We start from the raw sequence: 22,615 nt of genomic DNA, 5'->3' as shown, positions 1-22,615 counted from the left end.
CATTGGCTAGAACTCAGTCACATGACCAAACACAGTCCAAGGGGAGCTGGGATGTATTGTCTTTGTGGTAGTGGCTGGACACCCAGTGGGCGGTCTGTTACTATGGGAGGGAAATGGAGCATGAGTAAAGTTTCTGCCTCCAAAGAAGCAAAAATGCAGATATGCCAGCTGAAAAAAGGACCCTGCGGAATATAATTTACATTCTAGGCAAGGGAAACTGTGTTTCTCATCATTGGCATCCTTGAAAATGCTCATGACATATGGACGAGTGAAAAACGCAGGTTGAATAACAGCATGATGCCATTTAAGACAATTGATATATGCAGATCTCAATGGGTGCGGAGGCTGAGAGGTGATTGGAAGGCTGTTCGCCAGCACGATAATTGTGGTTATCTCCAGGTGGCTGAATTACTGGCAGTTTTTTCAAACATTTCTGTCATTCTTCTATATCATTTACTATTCTTCCCCAAAATAGAAATAGACATAAACAATATTTCTTCCTATCCTTTCTAATCAACCCACCTCCCCAGGCTGGTCTAAAAAGAATGTCGGTGAGAAATTCCTGGGTGTCCTGCCGTGAGTCTTGCTGGAGAATCTGTCAGTTCAGAGGCAAGCCAAGCACAGGGCAGCAGGAAGGGCAGGGCCAGGGGTCTGGTTAGACAGTGAGGATGTGCCAGTGGACGTAGTACCAGGGCACGAAATCGCAGCTGAGACCATGAGATCAGTGGTGGGGGGCATGCCATGAGGACAAAAGTCAGAACAGAGAGTCAGACCAAAAGTGGGAGCAGCCAAGGTGTGGTGCCTGAGGGGATGTGCCAGGGTCTGGGCAAAGTCACAGTCTAAGCATCCAGGCTGAAGACAGTGTTCCTAGTTCCAACGAGCCCTAGGGAAAAAGAGGAAAAGAGATTTCAGAAACTGATGCTTGGTATTAGTGATGGGAGCCAATGCAGGTTGAAAAGACCTCTGGAACCTCAGCCAGGGCACTTCTGGGGAGACGCAGCCAACTGGCAGCCCCGATGCAACCAGGAGGCTGCCGGGGAGCATGGGCAGTAGCCCCAGCAAGAGAGGCCTCTGCGGGGCTGGTGCTGACTGCACTGCCTCCTGCCTGGGCAAGGATGGGTGAATGGGTTTAATCTTGCCTGCCAGCTCTGACCTATGACTAGCAGCTCCCTGGACTCCTGGGTTGAGAGAGGTTCTAAGACTAAGTCTGGGCTTAGGAGGAACCACTGAAGTGATTGACTGGTGGTGTCTGCCAAGACCCAGAGGAGAGTGTAGGCCAAGTGCCGTGATTCCAACAGCTTATCCTTCTCCGCTGGGAATTCAGCACCATCCCCTCTTCCCCCACTTGCCTGTCTCCCATAGTAGGGAAAAATTATCCATAATCCCCCCCTTTTCACTTTGGTTGATTCACTGCTAGAGTTTCTATATACAGAGAGCCTTTTTATGTAGCTGTCATCAAAAAGTACATCCTAATTGTAAATGTTTTTTCCACTTGGCAATACAGCACAAGGATTTTCCTATGATTCTTTTTTAATATCTTCTTTTTTTTTTTAACTAACACAAGTACATTGTAGAAGAGACAAAGAACCAACGAGAAAAAAACTTTAAAACGTCTTTAATTCCAAAATGCACAGGGGACCCCAGAGCATGTCAGGAAGTGGCAAACCAGGAAGACGCTCACTCTAGACCAATCGCTCCAGAACCTCCATAAGTATCAGAATTGTATGGGATTTTCTTTTAAGAAATGAGGATTCCCTATACAAACTCATTAGAAAAGGTAAACCCCTCCCCACAACAACAACAACAAAAAAGGGGAGCAAAGACTATAAAAGAGACAATTCATAGCAATAAAAATTCATGAGGTCAATAAATAAGAAGGATGTTCTTCTCTAATCAGTCAGGAAAATGAAAATTAAAACAAGGAGATGCCTTCCCCCTCCTCTAGCACACTGACATCGCACATTCAAGAGCCAGAACATCCAGCACAAGCAGGGCAATGGGCATGAATTGCTACAGACTCTTGGGAAAGTAATCTAGAGTTGATTACGAAAATGAAAAATAAATCTATATGTACATTTGTTAGAACAACCTCACTTCCAGGATCTCCTCTACAGAAGTTAAAAAACCCAGAACATGAAGATACATGTACTAGGACATCTACTGAGACACCCACCTATTTGTTCAACAAACATTTGTTGATTAACTACCGTGTACCAGGCACTAGGAATACAATGAATAGAACAAACACACATCCCCGATCCCATCAAGTTTATCTTGCAGAGGGAGGAATCAATTTAAAAACCAGATACATTTAAAAGACATAGCATGGAGAAAAATAAAACAGGGAAGAAAGACGGAGAGAATGCTAGGGGAAGTGGAGTATGTGGGGTCGGGGGAAGAGGGTTGCACTCTGAAACAGAGTGATCATGAAAGGCCTCACTGAGAAGGTGGCATCTGATCAAAGAACTGAAGAAGAGGAGGGAACAAGTCATGGGGATATTCAGGACTGGAGTATTCCAGGCGGGGGAACAGCCGATGCAAAGGCCAAGAGGCAGACTGGGCCTGGTGTGTCCGAGAACCAGATAGAGGTACAGGTGGTACAGGCCTTGGAGGCCACTGCAAGGACTTGGTTTTACTCTGAGAGGGATCTAGCCGTCTCTGGGATGCAGATAGGAATTTGGAAGTCAACAGCCTACAGAGGGCATGCAGCCCTGAGGGAGGGAGGAGGGGGAGATTGTGGGAACTGAGGACCGGGCCGCAGGGCATCCCAACAAGCAAAGAAGGCTGAGGAGGAGCAACCAGAGAGGTAGGGAGTAACCCAGGGAGACGGGCCTCCATTTCAGGGAGGGCGGATGGGCTGCGTCAAATGTGCTGGCCGACAGGTCAAGTCTGATGAGGGCTAAGGACCAACATCCTGAAGGGGACGGGCTGGTCCAGCCCCGGCGGAGGACTTCAGTCACTGAGGGTGGGCACTTGTACAAGCCCCTCAGGAAGGGAAGTGGAAAGAACAGCGAGAGCAGAGGGGATCAGGAGGCAGCAGCTGAGCAGCCTGATGAGGGGCTGCAGGGGCAGCTGGCCGGCTCCAGAGAACAATGGAGTGCCCTGTGCCCTTGAGCTCCGAGAAGGGCGCCTCTCACCCAGGGCCGGGAGGAAAGCGGATCCCCGCGTTAATTAAGTCCCATCAACAGCAAGTCGGTGCTTGCCAAGCTGCCGGGCAGGGCCTGATCCAGGTCCTGCCTCTAAGGAAGCATCCAGGCCGCCAGGACAGGCACTGGCTCCTCGGAAAAGTGCTCAGGTCTGAAGGAGGAAATGAGTCCCTGACCGAGAGCCCCGCCAGAGGAAGGCCACAGCCCTGGGAGGAGCCCGGGTGCCTGGGGAGAGGCCAGGCCAGTGGAGGCCAGTCCTGAGTGAGAAAAGCAGATGGAATGAAATGCCTCTTCCTTCCTGCTGTGGGTGATGCCTGGTGGGGCAGGGCAGGCTGAAAATGGTGAATTTAAAATAGAAATGAAACAGATTTTTAACTCAGCCTGGTGCTGAGTGATATTTTCTGGAGAGACAGACAGAACTATATAGCTGGAAGAGGCTTTAGTCGTCATGTCCTCAAACCACATATTTTACAAATGGAGAAACTGAGGTTCAGAGAGGGGAGGCATTTGCCCTGGGTCACACAGCCAGTGAGCAGCAGGGCTGAGAACCAGCATCAGGGCCCCTGGCACCTGTGACAAACTGCAGGCCAGGGGGTGCCTGGGAAATGTGACTGCCGCCTGAATCCACGTACTGAGGAAAGGAGGCTGGGGAGGGGAAAGGAGGAGACATCAGAAGCCAATGGGCAGAGGAGGGAGCAGAGGCCTGGCTCCCAGCAGCAGTGGGCTCTGTGAGCGGGGAACAGCCTAGCCCAGGTGGGAGAGGGGGCTAGAGGTCTGTGAGAAGGTGGGTCTCAGTGGGCTCAGGACCTAGAGGGAAGGGCAGACAGGCCCTGGGAGGGAAGAACACCCTGCACCTCGGCCTGTGGGCAAGTCAATTTCACTTCAATCCTCTGAATACCTTCGGGCTGGAGAAGCTCAGGTACTCCCGGGGTTCCACTCCCTGTGCGTTCCGTCTGGCTCCCGCTCCTTATTTATTTCATGCTGAGGACACTCATCCTGTTTAATACTTTCTCCCTTGCCTGAATCTCTGCTGGGCTCTGCAGGACAACCTGGGCTGAAGTGGGATGGGCAGGACCCTCTGGGCTCACCCTGCAGCCCCTCACCAGGGCAAAGAAACCCCAGGAGCCCTCCCAGCCCAGGCCAGCAGAGCTGTACATCGAGGCCACAGGGCCTAGGACTGTCCTGCAATGTGTAGACAGATAGACCTACCCTCTGTCCCCCAGGAGCCCACAACCAAGCCAGAAAGATAGATGGAGAGGCAAGCAACAGTGCCAGAAGGGGGAAAGTGGGTGTCCTGAGAGGCCCAAGGCATGTGGAGTTTGGACAAAGGTTAAAGGACCTTTCGTTGAGGCAGCAGGTCAGGAGTCTGGGGGTCTGGGGAGGTGACCTGTACCCAGGTTAGAAGGATGACCACTTGTTTATTTGTAATTTCTCTAAAGATGCTCTGTTGGTTTTGGTTTAACAACTCTGGAAGGTATCTGCTCCTTCAAATAATTCTCTGGTTCAAAAGGTAATCCCTCAGGAGAAATATAGCTGCTCTAGCAAGACGGAGGAAGAACCTCAGGCTCCGGGTGGTGGGAGAGCCCACGTGGGGAGCTGTAATCTGAGCCTTGAACTGAGGCATGCAGGCAGGACAAGGCAGTGTGGAACCCAGGATGGAAATCAGCTGCGAGGGACCTTGGAGGTCACAGAGCCACTGTCTACTTGTCTACTCAAGACGGGTCACACGGGGAGTTGAAGGTCTAGCCAAGCTGGACCCCAGGCCCCCAGGTTCCCAGAGGACCGCGTTCTCCCCCAGTCACAAGGGGCTTGGCTCTGGGTGTTTCCTCCCTTGCGTTTCCCAGATCCCTGAGCTTGGGAGAAGAATGCACAGCAGAAGGCCCTCTGGAGGAGGGTGAGCCCAGAGGGCACTCACTTTGCCCCAGCAGGTCTGCCCGTGGGAAGTGCTGACGGGAAGGGCAGGGAGGGGCAGTGGTTTGGAACAGTCCGTCCAGCTCCCTGAGGAGCAGGACAGGGTGCACCTGTGAGGCTGCCAAAAGGGGACTGGGGCCTCCCTCGGGCTTGGCTCTGGTCCAGTCCTGTCATCAAAGCCAAGGGAGGCCGCCCTGACAGATGTCACCAGCACGGAGCTGTCAGTCATCCCAGCAGGTCTGCTCACCACAGCCACCGTCCTGTGAGGGTTGGAGGACAGAGCTCTTCCTGGCTCTCCCCCAGCGCTGATCACTGATCACCCCTCCCGGGTCCTTCCCAGACAGCTTCACCTCTTGGGGCTTTAGCCTCTGCCTTCAGCTTCGAGACTGAGCCGAACAGAGCGCCTCTGGCAGTGCCTGGGGCCGCCATGTGGGTAAGGAAATCCTGGCCCATCCAAAACCCCCATTAACCAGCAGTCCCCAAACTGTGTTCCGTGGACCTCCCCACATGGTGTCCAGCGAGAGATTGGGGCATGAAATAAAGAATAAATGCCTTGTATCAACAGATGAATGGGTAAACCAAATGTAGCACACACATACAACGGAACATTATTCAGCCATAAAAAAAGAATGAAGTTCTGATACACGCTTCAGCATGGATAGACCTTGAAAATCTTATGCTTAGTGAAATAAGCCAGACACAGAAGGACAAATATTGTATGATTCCACTTATATGAGGTACTAAGAATAGGCAAATTCATAGAGACGGAAACTGGAATTGAGTTTACCAGGGGTGTAGTGGTAGAGGCGGGAAAGGGGGAGTTATTGTTGAATGGGTACAGAGTTTTTGTTGGGGATGATGAAACAGTTTGGGGTATAGATAGTGGTGATGGTTACACAACATCGTGACTATATTTAATGCCACAGAATTGTGTACTTAAAATGATTTAAATGATAAATATTATGTTATACATTTTACTACGATAAAAAATTTATTTTAAAGAGTAAGTGCTCAAACAACTTTGGGAGACACTGTGTCCTCAAATTTAAATGGAGGGGCAGTACAGGGGTAGGGGATTAAATTTTTTTTTAATAAAAAAATTTTTTAATTTAAAAATTTTTTAAATAAATAATTTTTAATTAAATATATTTTTAAAACAGGGTTGTTATGGGATTATCTGAAATCATGTGTGTAAAACTTTTGAAAATTGTAAAGCACTATAGAATTTAAAGAATCTTTCACTCAATAAAAAATAAATTAAAAAAAATTTAAATGGGTTTTCCTTATGCAGGACTTTTCAGAGCCTTTATGAAGGGGAAATATTAGCTATGGTTCCCAGTGGAGAGGATCACTGAACACTTTGTTCTTAGAAAGCCTATTCATCTTTTTTTTTTTTTTTTAATTTATTTTTGGCTGCGTTGTGTCTTCGTTGCTGTGCGCGGGCTTTCTCTAGTTGCGGCGAGCCGGGGCTACTCTTTGTTGCAGTGCGCGGGCTTCTCATTGTGGTGCCTTCTCTTGTTGTAGAGCACGGGCTCTAGGCGCACAGGCTTCAGTAGTTGCAGCACGTGGGCTCAGTAGTTGTTGCACACGGGCTTAGTTGCTCCGCAGCATGTGGGATCTTCCCAGACCAGGGATGGAACCCATGTCCCCTGCATTGGTAGATGGATTCTTAACCCCTGTCCCACCAGGGAAGTCCCCCTATTAATCTTAGAGCTGCCCCGAAGTTACAACATTTGACTTCCTAGGCTGCCTCTCACACCTGAAGGAGGCACTAAAATATTCGTCAAACCCTTTGTCCTGATTTTTATTTAGAAAATAAAGCATAGCATAGCTATCCCAAAGCATACCCGAAGCTTGATTTTTTTTGCTCTATTTTCTTCTCCAAAAATAGAAATTTATTTCCTGGGACTTGGAAGGGTTTTGAGTTCTTTATTAAAAAAAAAAAAAAAAGTGTGTGAGTTGCATGCATATGTGTGCCTGCAAGAGGAAAATTCTCTTGAAACTTCTGGTTGTGGGGATGGAAATGAAATCCCGGAGGAGGAACGCATGTTGTCTGTGGGCCAGATGGCTTTGAATGTGGTTTGGGGTATGGGCTTGGCACGGGGCTAAGTTCAGGGCCCTGCTTGCCTCTTGGGGGAGGGGGCAGGCTCTGTCCTGTCCCCTCCTCCCCACGGTATTACCAGTCAGCTGCCCTTGGTTATAGGAGAGCCTGGGGAAAGGAATGTGCATCTCTCCAGGTCATGCTATCTCTCCTCCCAGAGACAAGACCCTGGATGCCTGTTCAGCTGAGTGTGGGTGAGAGGCCTGGCCAGCTGTCATATTTGCTTGTGACCTTTCCACTGGGCATCGTATTTTATAGTCTCCTGTTTTCAGGCTGGGATTTGGTGGTGACCTGGGGTTGGGTAGGGAGATGTTAAATTGAAGAAAAAAGACTGGATTCAAGCCCCAGCTGTGGGACAACTTCGGTGAGTCACAGCCCAGAAATGTAGTGTCAGAGAGTGAAGCCAGAGGGGAAAATATTTATAACTGCCGGAAACATGATGAACCTGTCAAAAATACATGAAATCAGCTAAATAAATTGGGAAGAAAAAGGCAAGGTCTTATTTGGTTTTCTGTGAGTGTAAACATTTTAAAAAATCATCAGGAAGGAGAAAAATAATTCCTCTATACACAACTGCCTTGTGTGAGTGATGTTTTGGGGAAATCAAGGGAAAGTGGCTGTGTTCCCTGTAAAGCAGAGTAAAGAGAAGGGATCAGCCATAGGAGGCGACTGAGAGAGAGATAATTAGATCAAAGCAGAGATAACCATGGGGATGTAAGCCCCTCAAGAATCCTCAGAGATCTGGGGCAATGCTGGCTTCTCAATGAAGATGGGGCGGCAAAGTGATGTTCTGATTAATATATATGAACAGGAAAGACGAGTCCTTAGGATAGGAGGACATGTACCCAGGCCATTGCTGTTGGGTTAAGCAGGGCCTCTCCGCCTGTCCAGGTTCTGGGATTGAGAAACCTAGATGTCCCCTAGGGAACCAGGGGCCTGGGTGGATGCAATACAGAGGAAAGTTAGATTAAACAGGAACAGTTTCCACTGCAGTAAACACGAGGGTCCAGAAAGAATCTTGTTTTGTGGGCAGCCAGAGGAAAGGGAACTGAGACATGATTAAGAAAGAGGGGCTATTAACACCTGGGGATGGGATTCAGCCAGCATCCTTAGATGCCCACACGGGGGGTCACTGAGCCTGGGGAGGCACTGGAGTCACTGGAGGAGGGGATGTGACCCTCCATGACAAGTCCTATAGGTAGCTAAGGAGACTGGACTTTGCCTGGAGGCGATGGGCCCAGGGCAGGAACTTCAGGACACACCTCCATCAGCAGGAGGGAGGGGCAGCAGGGAACAGATCAGACAGCGGGAGGCCAGCCAGGAGGTGGCCGCATAGCCCTATGGGCATAAGGAAGGCGACCTCCTAACATATCCTCAGTCATATCATCCTGATGGTGCCCCAGGAGGCTGGTCTGAGGGTGTCCCCACCTACCACTTACTCCAGGATGGCCCTGAGACCAAGATGGCCGAGAGAGCACATCTCTTCAGTGGATTAAGAGCGACTGCCTGAAGCACTGTCCTGAACTCAGGCAGCTTCAGGGACCAGGGAGAAAAAGAGCCACCATTGATTAGAGATGTCTGAGGAGGGGCATGAGGGTGGGGCAGCGTTCATTCATTCATCCACACACCTTCAATAAATGTTTATTCAGCACCTAGTGCATGCCAGGTGCAGGTGCTATGAAGCTCTCCCCTTTGCTGGAGCACAGTTCTCAAAGGCTCAGCCACAGAAAGAGCAAAAAGCCCCAAGCCTGGGCTCCACTCTGCTCTGGACCTTCTCCCTTTGAGCCTCTTTGAAGCCTTGGCAAAGGCCTGTGTCCGAGTCTCTCAGGGTCTTGAATAAATTAGCTGCTTGGTAGTTATTTGTGGAAGGAAGAAAATACATGCGTGACTTACCATATTTTTCATTTTTATCCATTCATTCAACAAAGAAACCAACATATACATTTTGCCAGGCCTTTTCAAGGATTTGGAGATGTATTTGACCTAATCTTTGCCCTCTAGGAATTCATAGCGCCATCTGGAGATTAGACACATGCCCGCATAGCCGTAAAACAAAGTCGTTATTTATAAATCCAAGTTCCTTGGAGTGCCTGGCTTCAGGGAGGCAGGCATAGCTTGTCTGGGGTCCAGGGGACCAGAGGGGACCCATGGGAAGGTGAGGACCCTGGGGCAAAGGGCAAAGCCAGCCGCCCCCTCCTCTCCACCCCTCGCCTAGGCAGGGTCTCTTCCATGCCTCCCCGTCCTCCTGGAGCCTGGAAACAGAAGGCAGCTGTGCAGGTGGCAGAGAGACAGAGGGAGAATGGCAACACAAATCCGCTGAAGGAAACACTTGGAGATGTCTGAGTCTTGCTTTGAGAAGGCCAGGCTATTTGTCAGCCGGGCTGCTGGCAACAGTCCCTTTTAGCCCAGGAAGCAGCGTGGAAGGTGGGAGGCAAGTGCAGCCCCTGCTCCAGCCCCCTAGCAGGCCTGCCCTGGCTGCCTTACAGTACGGCTCAGCCTAATTAGCGGTACCCAGGTCTCTGCCCTGTATCTCGGGCACAAAGGAGCCCTGTCTGCACCTCAGCTCCCTACACAGTCCCTGCTCACGGCTCTGCTACCCAGTTCCCAGCCCCTGAGACCTGCCGGCTCCTGCCTCTCACTGGCTTGGAAGGAAGGGGAGATGCGTGGGAGGGATCAGGAAAAGAAATAGGACAGCACAGGACAAGGTGAGGTGGAGGGGGGCGGGGGAAGGAAGAGGTCCAGGACAGCGCGGTGGGCCATGGGGACGGGAGGAAGGACAGTGTGGGGAGACAGAATCCACCGGGGCCCTGGCCACGCTGAAGGGGCCCAGGGACGCGTGGAAGGCCCTGCCCAGAATTTACACCTCTCTTCTGGCATTGTCCGAGGCCGGAACCAGGAAGCAGCGGGCAGCCCGTATGCATGGAGTTTTTGAAGAGTCTTGGAGGGCTCAGCCTTGAGCTGGGGAGATCTCCGACTCGCAGAGCCATTCTTTGTGGGTTTGTCCTTTGGAGAGCAGGAAGCAAGCATGCTGCAGGAACCAGGCATGCACCAGAGGTGCAGACACGTGTGTACACACGTGGCCTCCAACGGGGACACCCTCCCTCTGTGGCTGGTGGCTGATGAGCCATCCCCGGCATGTGGAGCCAGGACCCAGAGCAAACAACGGAGCAAGAGGGTGTGTGCGCAAACAAATCTGCCGGGGCCCTGTGACCACACCCTCGGCTGGACCGGGACAGGCGCTGTCAAGGCCCCATGAGGGTGGCTCTTCATAACTTTTATTTTGGTGAGGGCCTTCTTGCACGATTGTTTACACAAACTGTTGAGAAGGCTGCCGATGAAATCTGAATCCATGTGAAATGGATTTCCCTTCCCTGGGAATGTACGCGGTGGGTATCTGGGTGTGCATATGCACACAAGAAGGAGTGTGTGTGTGTACGTGTGTGCACAAGAACCCAAGCTGCTGTATTAGGAGAGAAGCTGGAAAAGGAAAGAAAAGCATGGACTTTCAATCACTCATATACACACATACCTGTGTGTGTACATTCAGCGGTCGTCTGACGGTATCACAATTATTAGCTTGTCTATTTGTATACACACACACACACACACACACACACACACATATCCCTGTACATTTTTGGCACAGCCTGTATCCCATATCAGTGATTCTAAATCACTTTTTTGTCAGAGATCTCAGCCCACTTCAACCAGTAGCTCTCAACCTTGCCTGCACATTGGAATCACGTGGGGAGCTTTTAAAAATCCCAAATGCCCAGACCACACTCCAGACCAATATAGCAGAATTTCTAGAGATGGAACTTTGGTATTAATACTTTATGTCAGTGTTTAAAAATCTCCTCAGGTGATTCCAATGTCTTTCGAGGGCTGAATACTTCTCTGCGTAGAAAGTCCTTCTTCCTTTCCTCTGCTCAGAAAACTTCTATTCATCCTTCATGACCCAACTCACATAGCTCCTTTCTAGGAAAGCCCTTCATGATACCTCCCCAGGGAGAGTTACCTTTTTCTTTCCCGAAACTCCCAACAACACCTTAGTCATCCAACTGTATCACAGTTATTTGCTTGTCTATCTGTCCGTCCCATCTTCTGTTCAGAACTCTGAGCTCCGTGAAGACACTGCGTGGGATCCATCTCTCTATTCCTGATACCCAGCTTAGAGTCTGCTATGCGGCTGGTGATCAATAGATGCTTCAGAATGGAAGGGAAGTACGTAATGAAGGCCATGAGTAGGAGAGGGGTGGGGAGTAGAGACCATTATTGTTTCCGGGTAGAAAGGCCACGGGTCTGCTCCCTTGTCAGCAGGATGGGGGTATCTCCCCCAAACCGTTAGTAACAGGGTCCTTTTATGTCAACAAGTTTGCTGCAGGTTGGTCCACATTTCCTGCTTCCCTAGGAAATGCCACCAGTGTTACTCAGAGGCTCAGAGGGACACCAGAGTGAGTCTGTCATCTGTGCCTAGAGGCCTGGGGTGACGGACCACCTCCCCCTGCCCCACTCCAAGCCCACTCTGCCTGGCCTGTTTCCAGGGCACTGTTGCTCTGAGGAGCTCCATGAGCAGCCTGTGGCCCCTGCTTCTGCCCCAGATCCAGGACCAGCCCGCATAGCTTGGTCCTGGGGCAGAGCCATGTCTGGGAAACACTGGTGCAAGAGGAGGTGCAGACACTGCAGCCCCAGCCCAGGAGCCCGGGAGTAGACAAGAGAGGGCGACACTGGGCGGAACCATGGGACAGGTGTGTATTCTGCAAGGGCACAGCCTCCTTCCCTCATCACCTCCCCTCTCCTTGGGCAGCCCTGCCCCTCCTACACAGCCCTCTGCCCTGACAGTCCTTTCCTAGTTCTTCTCTTATTAACCCTCCCCCATCCCCACTGAGCCATTATTGCCCCATCTTAGGCCAAGGCCACACAAAAGACTTCGGGCAGGAGCTGGCCTATGGGGCTGGAGAGGCGCTAAGCGCACAGGCAGTGGAGTGAGGCCGCCCTGATGTGAGAACTGTTTCTGTCACTGACTGGCCCAGTCTCCTCCCCGCCTCAGGTTCCTCATCTGTACAATGGGATTAAAAATTCAGTCCCCATCTTATAAACTCACAGTATGGAGTAAATGAGGCACGAAGCCGAGAACGCTCCTCACATGTTCCTGACCTGGCCTCCTGGTCACTAGTCCAGGCCGAGGCCATGGCGAGGGCCCCACCCCCTTACACACACACACACACACACACACACACACACACACACACTGCTCACTTCCTGAAGGGTTCTCAACCTCTCTCTCCCCCCACAACCCTCTCCAGCTGACCGGCCAAAGGCCTGGTCACCCACAGAGTCCATCAACACAAGCAAGTGTTTTCTTTACATGTTGGGGCTTTTACTTCAATTTGAAGCAGATGGTTGAGCACAGATGTGAACAGCTTTGGCCCTGTGAGCACAAGGAAGGAACAGGCCTTGACTTTGAACATGCCCGCCTCCCCACATACTGGCCCATTCCCCTGGTCCCTTCCTCCCCTCTGCCCCCCTGCACAACCATCACAGACCGCCGGCCCCCAGCCAGGGCGCCATCTTGTGTGCCCAGTCAGGAGGGCGGGCCCCTGGCAAGGAGTGGCTGGCTGGACCGGCTGGGGGTCACCCTGGGGCAGGTCCCTGGGGTGAGGCATGGGTGGTCGGTATTACCCCCCACCCCGCCACTCACTTCTCATGATGCTTAGGGCCCAAGAAGAAGCCTGGGCCCAGGGAACATGGGAAAATCGGGGTCAGAGGCCTGGGCAGCCAGCGGGAAGGAGAGGGGGGCCGGGATCTCAGATCTCACTCCCCACAGGCGCCCCCAGCCTCCCTATCACAGCCCCCAGAAGGCTTATCTGCGTACAGCCAGCTCGGGGCCCAGCTGTAGAAAGGGAGTTCCGGGTCAGAGGGTCAAGCGCTTCCAACAGTCACCAAACGTCCATCCTTTCCACGAGTTCCTAGTGGAACTGCTGACTCGTTCTTTGGCGTGAGATGGGACCCGGGCAACAGGAGGAGCAAACATCACAGAGCAACAGTGTGGCTTTTCACTATGGGGTCTTCTCACCCCATTTTGTTCAGTGTCTCTGTCCAATCTTTGGCAATGAATTTCTGCAGCCAGACGGTGGGCCTCAGGCCCGGGCAAGGGGAAGGCTTTGCTCTCCCCGTCCCACCAGGCAGAGAGCAAAGTGCAAAGTCACTATGGAGTGGTTGGCGGGGGGAGGGCGAGAGGGGGGCAGGCAAGCTCCTGTCCTGAGAGGTGGTGGTCTGAGCATCCGGTGGCAACTTAGAGAGGACGACAAGGCTGGACTTGGCGAGCTCACCTTCTCCTCAAGCTTGACTGGAAAGAGGGCCCACAGCAGCGTCCTTGGACAAGCCCATGGCCGGTCACTCCTGAAAGAAACAACCAATGGGAGGAGAGGGATAAATTAGGAGGTTGGGATTAACATATACACACTACTATATCTAAAATAGATAATCAACAAGGACCTACTGTAGAGCACCGGGAACTCTACTCAATACTCTGTCATAACCTATATGGGAAAAGAATCTGAAAAAGAATAGATATCTCCATATATCTATATATAAAACTGAATCACGTTGCTGTACACCTGAAACTAACACAACATTGTAAATCAAATATACTCCAATATAAAAAAATAAACTAAAAAAATAAAGAAACAGCAGCTAAGACCCGGCACAGCCAAATAAATAAATAAATAAATGTTTTTAAAAAATAAAAATAAAGAAACAAACAAAAAATAAAATAAAATAGATAAGCTAAAAGGATATATTGTATAGCACAGGGATTATAGCCAGTACTTTATAATAACTTTAAATGGAATATAATCTATAAAAATTTTGAATCCCTATATTATATACCTGAAACTAATATAATATTGTAAATCAACGATACCTCAATAAACTAGCAAACAAGCAAAAAGAAGGGCTTCCCCGGTGGCGCAGTGGTTACGGATCCGCCTGCCAATGCAGAGGACACGGGTTCGAGCCCTGGTCCCGGAAGATCCCACATGCTGCGGAGCAGCTAAGCCCGTGCGCCACAACTACTGAAGCCCATGTGCCTACAGCCCGTGCCCCACAACAAGAGAAGCCACCGCAATGAGAACCCACAACGAGAAGCCACCGCAATGAGAAGCCCGCGCACTGCAACGAAGGGTAGCCCCTGCTCGCCACAACTAAAGCCCATGCGCAGTAACAAAGACCCAACGCAGCCAAAAATAAAAATTAAATAAATAAAAAAATTTTTAAAGCCAAAAAACCAACAAACAAAAAACAACCAATGGTCAGAAGTAGCCCCTACTCGTCCTGACTCCAGAAGGCCAACCTGTACCAGGTGCCGGCACCCATGGCACCTCCTCTTGCTCAGTCCTCGCAGCTGCCCGGGGAGGGACTCAGGAGGGCCTCGTAGGGCCCAGGCAGGGACTGAATCTTGAAAGGTTCAGTAAGGGATGGAGCCAGCATCTGGACCCAGGACTGGCTGCTGCCAGAGCCCACACTGTCCCCTTACGCCCCACCCCTACCTTGCTGCATTTCAGAGCCACTGCTGATTTTGTTGGTTTGGGGGATGGGCGGGGTTGTAGAGGAAGCTCAGGGACCCCTGGTCCTGATACCACAATCCCCCAGGTCACACCTCTGAGGGATATCAGAGTCAGCCCTGTCCCCCACGGGAATGGCATCCTTACCTCCTTCTCCCTACACCAGGGGTCCCCAACCCCCGGGACCCCTGTACCGGTCTGCAGCCTGTTAGGAACCGGGCTGCACAGCAGGAGGTGAGCGGCAAGCGAGGGAAGCTTCATCTGCCTCTCCCCATCGCTCACAACACCTCCTGAGCCATCCCCTTCCCCATGGTCCGTGGAAAAACTGTCTTCCACGAAACCGGGCCCTGGTGCCAAAAAGGTTGGGGACCGCTGCCCTACACCCTTCAGACAAGACACTACACCAGCAGCCAAGAGGCTGACTCTAGGTGCAGCCCATCCCCCCGCCAGCTGGGCCTCAGTGTTCCCATCTATAAAATGACAGTGTCTTCATCTATAAGAGGTCAGTGTCCTCAGCTGTAGTAGAAATGAAGTCTGACCTGGGAATTCTAACACAGAAAACAGATGACCATGGTTCTAGTCTATTTGGATCGGGAGAGTACAGGGGACACAGAGAGAGGGGAGCCCAGAGTCTACAGTATTCCTTCCAACGTGGAGCCTGGGATGGCTGTGAGAACCCAGGTGCTATGGGGCAAACTGGAAAACCCCTAGGTTAGACCGTCTTTCAGTTCCTTGCAGTCCTGACCTTCGGAAACTTCACTCTGGCAGCCAAACTTGGTGTTGCTCGTGAGCAAACTGACCAGAGGGCGTGATTTGCTACAGGAAGGGACAGGAGATGCGAAAAGGTCCTGGGGCTGCCGGGGCTTTAGCTTTGGGGGAGGTCAGAGCTGGTGGGGAGGCTCTTCAGGGGTTCCCAGTGCACCCAGAGCACGCAGGAGAAAAACAGCCGTCCGTTACCTGGGCACAGCACACCCCTAATAACGCAGTTCCAAGTCCCTCTCTCCTGTTTCCTGCAACAACCCTGAACAAACAGCTAAGCACTTATTTTTGAAGCAAAACATCTGTCGGGCACCTCTGACATGCCAGGGAGCTCCTCACATCCCCAGCTCAGAGGTAAGTGCTACGAGCTGGCAGCAGCACGACTTGAATCCAGATCGGCAGTGTTTATTCTACCACACAGAGCCCGCTCCTGCTGAAAGGGAGGCTCGGGGAGCCGGCTGGAGCCAAACCACGGGGCTGGAGGGGCTGCGAACCACAGGCCCTGGTGAGCCTCAGGCCTGGGCGGTGCTGGGCAGGCAGCCAAGGTGCGAGGCCGGGGCAAGGCTGGAAGTGGGGTCCAGGGAGGGCGAGGGAGCCCAGCCAGGAGGAGGGAGTGTCCTCCAGCTAATAGAGGCTAAGAAGGGGAAAAGGAAAAGTGAGAGGAGGGAGCATCTTGATGTGGTGAATCCAGGCTCACATTCTCCGAGCCCATGGTGCGTGGCTGGCCCCAGCAGGAATCTGCTTTTTGTTACCGAGTCTGAGGAGGAGGATTAAGAAGCGGAAAGGAAACCCGTGGGGATGGCACTGGGTCTGTGGTCCGCGGGGTGATTTACAGCCGCGTCATCCCGGCGCTGGCTGCCTGGGCGGGCCCTGCCGAGGACTGGCCCGGAGTTCCTCCCTTCTTCAGTCTGCCTGCGGTCGGGTCGGGGAAGGCACGGAAGGCTGGGGCAGCTGAAGCCATCCCACTGGCTGCCCTGTAAAGGCGGCCGCCTGGCCGGGCCCAGCCCCAAGCCCTCAGTCGGCTCTCAGACTCCACTGAAGCCATGGCTACCGCCCAAGAGCAAGGGAGACAGGGGTTTCTCTCGCCAAGGCCTGACCTTCAATTCTCAACCCCACCCTTTCCCTAACGTCTACCCGGGACCTGCATTCCCACCACCCACCTTGGTCCAGGAATCCCAGCACATGCATCATCCGTCCAAAGAAGCCTTATGTCAACTGGAGCGTGGTGGGAAGAACACTGGGAGGCCTTAGGTGCCATGACCCTTTTTGTAATTAACCAACTGCGTGAACTTGGGGAACAGACTCTCCCTCTCTATGCTTTAATTCCTTCACCTGTACGGCAAGTACATGTACATGGATTAGCACCCCCCAAAGGGTGCTCTTCAGAATACTAGCCAGGTGAGGTATACCCCATGAGTTTGGGAAACATCACAGACCTTGGCCCTACCTTGGAAAGTCACTGTGTATATGAACATATTAAAGTCTCTGAAAAGTCTTACAGTAAAGAAATTCGTGTGGCTTTACTTACCCAGTGTTTTCCCAACCCATTTGATTGTGTGACTGCAACTGCATCGTGAGGAGTAGAAACTCACTCTACTCTTCCCGTTACTTAAGGCTACACAAGGGCATTTCAGAGGGGCCGGGGGAGAGTCTCAGGAAAGCTTGTGAACCTCAGTAGGGGCAATCTATGGCCCTTCCCTCCAGGTGCCTGCCAACAACATCACTCAGCCACTTCCAGGCTCTGCTTCTTTCATGCCTGTCTGCCCATTGGCCCAATCTCTCAGCATCCCAACCCCAAACGCCCAGTGAAGGCAGTCAGTTGGTCCAGCCTCAGTCAGATTTCTTCCCCTAGACCAATCTGGTGTGGCTGAGAGACAGGAGACAAGCCTACCTATGCCATCCCTTCAGGAGAGGTGGGGTATGTGTGTGTGTGTGCACGCGTGCGTGTATGTAGGTGTACGTGTGGACGTGTGTGTGTGCACGCACACATGCAAGCATAACTGCAAATACAGGGGAGAGGGCTGGACATACTCCCCGCTGTGACAACCACACCACAGACCCCCTTCTCATGTAACTCCTGGCAACATCCTGCTTGGGTCCATGTGAGAAGCACAGCTTGAAAGGGCCTCTTGCGTCCCCTCTGGCTCTGGCCTTTTGTGGGTGGTGTTCCCACTGCGGCCAAGGCTCTGATTATGGCTGGGTAAGGCTCTCACCGTCCTGAGGAGCCCCCTGCAGCATGGCCCCTCCACACATCTGTGTTAAAAGATGCCCTTTAAACACAGGTCGTGCTGCTCACTAATATAAACTTTGAAAATGACTAGACAAGATGCCTCCCAGGTCCCTTTCAGCAGGTCTGACGTGCTGGGTCCGATTGAAATGATTTGGTCAGGGTGACAAAGTGTCTGGGTTTATCACATTCAGAAATCATCTTTTTTTTTTTTTGGCCACAGCATGGCATTCAGGATCTTAGTTCCCCAACCAGGGATCAAACCATGCCCTCGGCAGTGAAAGTGCAGAGTCCTAACCACTGGACCGACAGGGAATTCCCAGAAATCATCTTTTTATCTGCTCACTCATTTGTGGTCAGAATGTCAGGTCCACAATGGCAGAGACATGGTCGTTTTGTTCACTGCTGTAGCCCCAGAGCCTAGAACAGTCTGGACACACAGTAGCATCTCAATAAATGTTTGTTATTTATTGGACATGTGAATAAATATTTCCAGTTACCAGGCATTTTACTTACTGTAGCATTTAAGTGCCACCAGATATGCTTCCTATTTCAAATGTAACACTGAGCATTTTTGTAACTGTGCCTATGCTTTAGGGCAACTTTTGGTAATTGTTGTGAACCCAGGAACAATGTTGTATCTTTCTGCTTTTGTTCACTTCCAGTTTTTAAATTTCTAATTATACCTCCTCTGCTTACTAAGTTTGTCCCTGGCTTTAAGTGGATTGGTTTCCTCTCCTCATCACTTCTGTGTGCTGCAGGGTAATTTTATCACTTCGGGGGCCTTTAAAAAAACGATTATTTCTGCCTATAAGTTATTTTACCTTTTAAGTTCATTTTCAGTCACTTCACCTATTTAACCATTTTTGACTGTTTTCAAATCATACATCTTTCTGTATTTAAGCAATTTGTATACAGCCTTCTATGTGCAGAAAAAGACGTCAAATGGGATTGAAATCGTGAGTTTTTTGTTTTTTATGGTTTGTCCTAAAAGGAGCAGTCAGATTGCAATGTTACTTTAAAACTAAAATATGAAAGACAAGCAGGGAGGGCATGGGAGAAGTATTTTTCAAGACCCACACTATCAGGCATTACTTTACCTTTCACTTTTATGTACACCAATATATGGGCTAGAAAGGGTTTGGTTCTAAATGCTGACCACTAGGGTTCATCTTGGCCCCAAAGTCAGTGGGACTCTGGGGCCCTGGGCAGGCTGGTTGATCTATCAAAGCCTCAGTTTACTCATCTTTAAAATGAGCACAGGGGAGGGATAAACTGTGAGATCGGGATTGACATGTACACCTATTATATGAAAAATAGGTAACTAATAAGGACCTACTGTACAGCACAGGGAACTCTACTCAATCCTCTGTAATGACCTATATGGGAAAAGAATCTGAAAAAAAGTGGATATATGTATATGTATAACTGATTCACTTTTCTGTCCGCCTGAAACTAACACAACATTGCAAATCAACTATACTCCAATAAAAATTTACAAAATAAAATTAAAAAAATAAAATGAGCACAGAAATAGTACCCACTGTCTAGCTCAGTTGAAAAGAATCAATGGGACAAGAGAGCCACACTCCCAGCAGGGCCTGGTACACAGTGTAAGCACCAGCTCCCATTCCTGCAAAGAGCTGGGTCCTTGGTGTGATTCACTGGTGTTTGAAAACATAAAATGGCATCATAGGCTGAAAAGTCTCAAAAGAAGTAACCAGAAATACTCATATGGAACCAACTGTCATCTTGACCAATCTGCTTTAGACGAATTCTTTTTTAAAAATAAGCACAACTTTTAAATTACTTAAGTCACATCCATGACGAATGAATAACCAAAGTGTGGTATATTCATACAATGGAATATTATTCAGCCATAAAAAGGAATGAAGTACTGACACATGACAGAACCTGGATGAACCTTGAAAACAGTATGCTAGGTGAAAGGAGACAGACACAAAAGCCCACGTATTACATGATTCCATTCACATGAAATGTCCAGAACAGGGAAATCCATAGATTAGTGGTTGCCTAGGGCTGGGAGGGAGAAGGAGACTGCTAAAGCATATGGTGTTTCTTTGGGGGCTGATGAAAATGCTCTAAAATTGGCTGTGGTGATGGCCACATTTTAGTGAAAAAACTAAAAAATCATTGAATTGTACACTTTAAATGGGTAAACTATAATCTCAATAAAAATGTTAAAGTTTCTGGGACTTCCCTGGTGGCGCAGTGGTTAAGAATCCGCCTGCCAACGCAGGGGACAGGGGTTCGAGCCCTGGCCTGGGAAGATCCCACAGGCGGCGGAGAAACTAAGCCCGTGAGCCACAATTACTGAGCCTGTGTGCCACAACTACTGAAGCCCGTGCACCTAGAGCCCGTGCTCCACAACAAGAGAAGCCACCGCAATGAGAAGCCCGCGCACCGCAACGAAGAGTAGCCCCCGCTCGCCACAACTAGAGAAAGCCCGCGCACAGCAACAAGACCCAACGCAGCCAAAATAAAATAAATAAATAAATTTATAATTTAAAAAAATGTTAAAATTTTTGTAAACGCATAAGTAGTATACGTTAATTATAGAAAAGTTAGAAAACACAGAAGAGTGAACAGAAGAAAACCATTTAAATCACCTCCATCTCCCCACTGAGAGAAACCATGATAGTGCTGGATGATTGCTGTTCTACATACTTTTTCCTTTTTTCCTTTTTTTTCCTTTTTTTCCTTTCTTTTCGATTATAGGTTATTACAAGACATTGAATATAGTTCCCTGTGCTATACAGTAGGTCCTCGCTGTTTTATCTCTTTTATATATAGTAGTGAGTATCTGTTAATTCCAAACTCCTAATTTATCCCTTCCCACCCTTTTCCCCTTCGGTGACCATAAGTTTGTTTTCTAAGCCTTTGAGTCTGTTTTTGTTGTGTAAATAAATTCGTTTGTATCATTTTTAAGATTCTACCGATAAGTGACAGCATATGGTATTTGTCTTTCTCTGTCTGACTTGCTTCACTTAGTATGATCATCTCTAGGTCCATCCATCCACATGCTTTTCCTATGCGTAGGCAGACCTATGTTGGATTTCAGCTTGTGCAAACTGCACGGCAAGCTGGTGTTTGTGTTTTCTCCAACACTCCAGCCCATACATCTTTGCATCTGGCAGATCTGCTTCTACATCAGGGCCAGGCTCTGCTGCGGTTATTCTGGGCACAAGCATAGGCCTGGGCTTCTGGCCTCCAAACTTCCCAGGCAACTGGAAGCAGGTATGGACCAGCCCACCCCCAGCGCCTCCCGCCTCGCCTGGCCTGGGCGCCACGGGTGACAGGCAGGAAATTTATGAGCAGTTGGAGCTGGCTGCTCTTTGCTGAGGGCGGGAACATGGTGCGAATCAACGACCACACTGTGTCCAGGCTGGGAGGGCTCTCAAGGTGCCAGGACCTGAGAGTTGCAAAGTTATAGCCAGAGCCCCTTGTGAGCCAGGAGAATCCGCCTGGGGACCATGAACTGGGGGAAAAATTCATTTAGTCATCGAAGATTTATTGAGTTCCTCCTGTCAGCTCTGTGACAGGCATCGGGGTTGGAGGCCCTGCCCTGCAGCAGCTTACAGTCTAACCCCAGGGCAAAGCAGAGACCACCAAAATGCTATCCTGGTAAACGCTGTCGAGTCACCTCTTCCCCCTGCCCCCCACCCCCCGTTGTGTCCCTCCAGGCCACTCATCAGAGAAGCGAATACGATTGCCAGGGGCTCCCGGCTACAGGGTGCAGATAGCTGCCTGTGATGCTAGGACGACGTCCTGCCCTGCCGGCCCAGGTCAGGAGCAACGGTGGGTCCAGCAGTCTAAACCGCTCGCTGACTGAGGCCAACATTTATGTTCAAACCTCAGGGTCAGTCAAGGACATACAGAAGGACTTTCCTAGCGGTAGGAAACAACCACTGAGTAACCCTGGGGACCCCTCCTGTGCTAAGATGCTGGAGCTGGGACCCAGGCACCCGGGCCAGCACTAAAGAGAGCCCCGTCCTGTCCCGGGCGTCCCCTCTGTTCCAGTACAGCCTTGCTCGGAGTTCCTTCCGCCCACGGGAACGGAGGCTCCAGGAGGGCAGGGTTCTGCCGGCTGTGTCCCCAGTCCAGGACAACGGGGGCTCCGGTCCAGCTGCCTGCCCCGAGACCCACCTCACTGCAGTCTGGGGAAATGTGTTTCCCCTCCGAAGCCTCCAAGCACTTCATACCGACTCCTGTATCCCTCTGTGCTCGAGTCATGGTTGGTGCAACTGCCATCGCCCACTTGCTCAGCCCACACAGCTCCACCACGAGCTCCCGAGACAGGGCGCCAGGTCGTCCTCGGCTCCCTGTCCTCCCAGGCCTGGGGACAGAAGTCGGTGAATGGGCTGAGGGCGGCCTCGTCCGGAGCCCAACACACTCCTTTGCATGTGCGGTTGTACAGTCCTTGGGAGGTGTTGTCGCTGCTTCCATTTTGCAGATGGGGAAATGGAGGCCCCAGGTCACACGCTGGGATGCAGCAGAGCAAGGCAGACCCCTCAGCCCCTAGAGGATTCAGCTTCTTCACTGGCACTCGGGACTAGAAAGTCCTCAAGCCATTCCCCCAGCTGCCACCTCTCTTGGTTCTAAGAAAATCTCAGCCTTCATCCCCTGGGGCCTAAGGGAAGGTGGGAGGCCCGGCGCTCGCAGAGCCGGGCCAGAGCTCAGAGGGAGAACCCGCGCCTGCAGGGGACAGGCAGGGAGACCCCAGGCGCCGCCGCGCCGACCCTTCTTGGGCTGCAGGCTGACAATCTCTGCTTCTCTCTCCGTTCTCCCACCGCGTCTCTCTGTGCCAGCTCTCTCTTGGTCTCCCCTCTGCTTCTCTCTCCACGTCTGTCAGCCTATCTGCCTTTCTGGGTCCCCACTTCACCCC

General features: G+C 50.9%; 1 protein-coding gene across 1 annotated transcript in view; it reads right to left on the bottom strand.

The window, feature by feature from the left end:
- Positions 1 to 12,516: 12,516 nt before the first annotated feature.
- The window catches only part of ATOH8 (atonal bHLH transcription factor 8), a 33,855-nt gene continuing 23,756 nt past the window's right edge, over positions 12,517 to 22,615 (bottom strand). The window contains exon 3 of the mRNA XM_068564516.1: positions 12,517 to 13,560. Within this exon, the coding sequence (XP_068420617.1) occupies positions 13,555 to 13,560 (6 nt within the window). The 3' untranslated portion in view covers positions 12,517 to 13,554. The remainder of the gene's footprint in view (positions 13,561 to 22,615) is intronic.

The sequence above is a fragment of the Eschrichtius robustus genome, chromosome 15 (genome assembly GCF_028021215.1).
Source record: "Eschrichtius robustus isolate mEscRob2 chromosome 15, mEscRob2.pri, whole genome shotgun sequence".
NCBI lineage: Eukaryota > Metazoa > Chordata > Mammalia > Artiodactyla > Eschrichtiidae > Eschrichtius > Eschrichtius robustus.
Note: the sequence above shows the minus strand (reverse complement) of the source record. Positions and strands in the feature narration are given on the sequence as shown.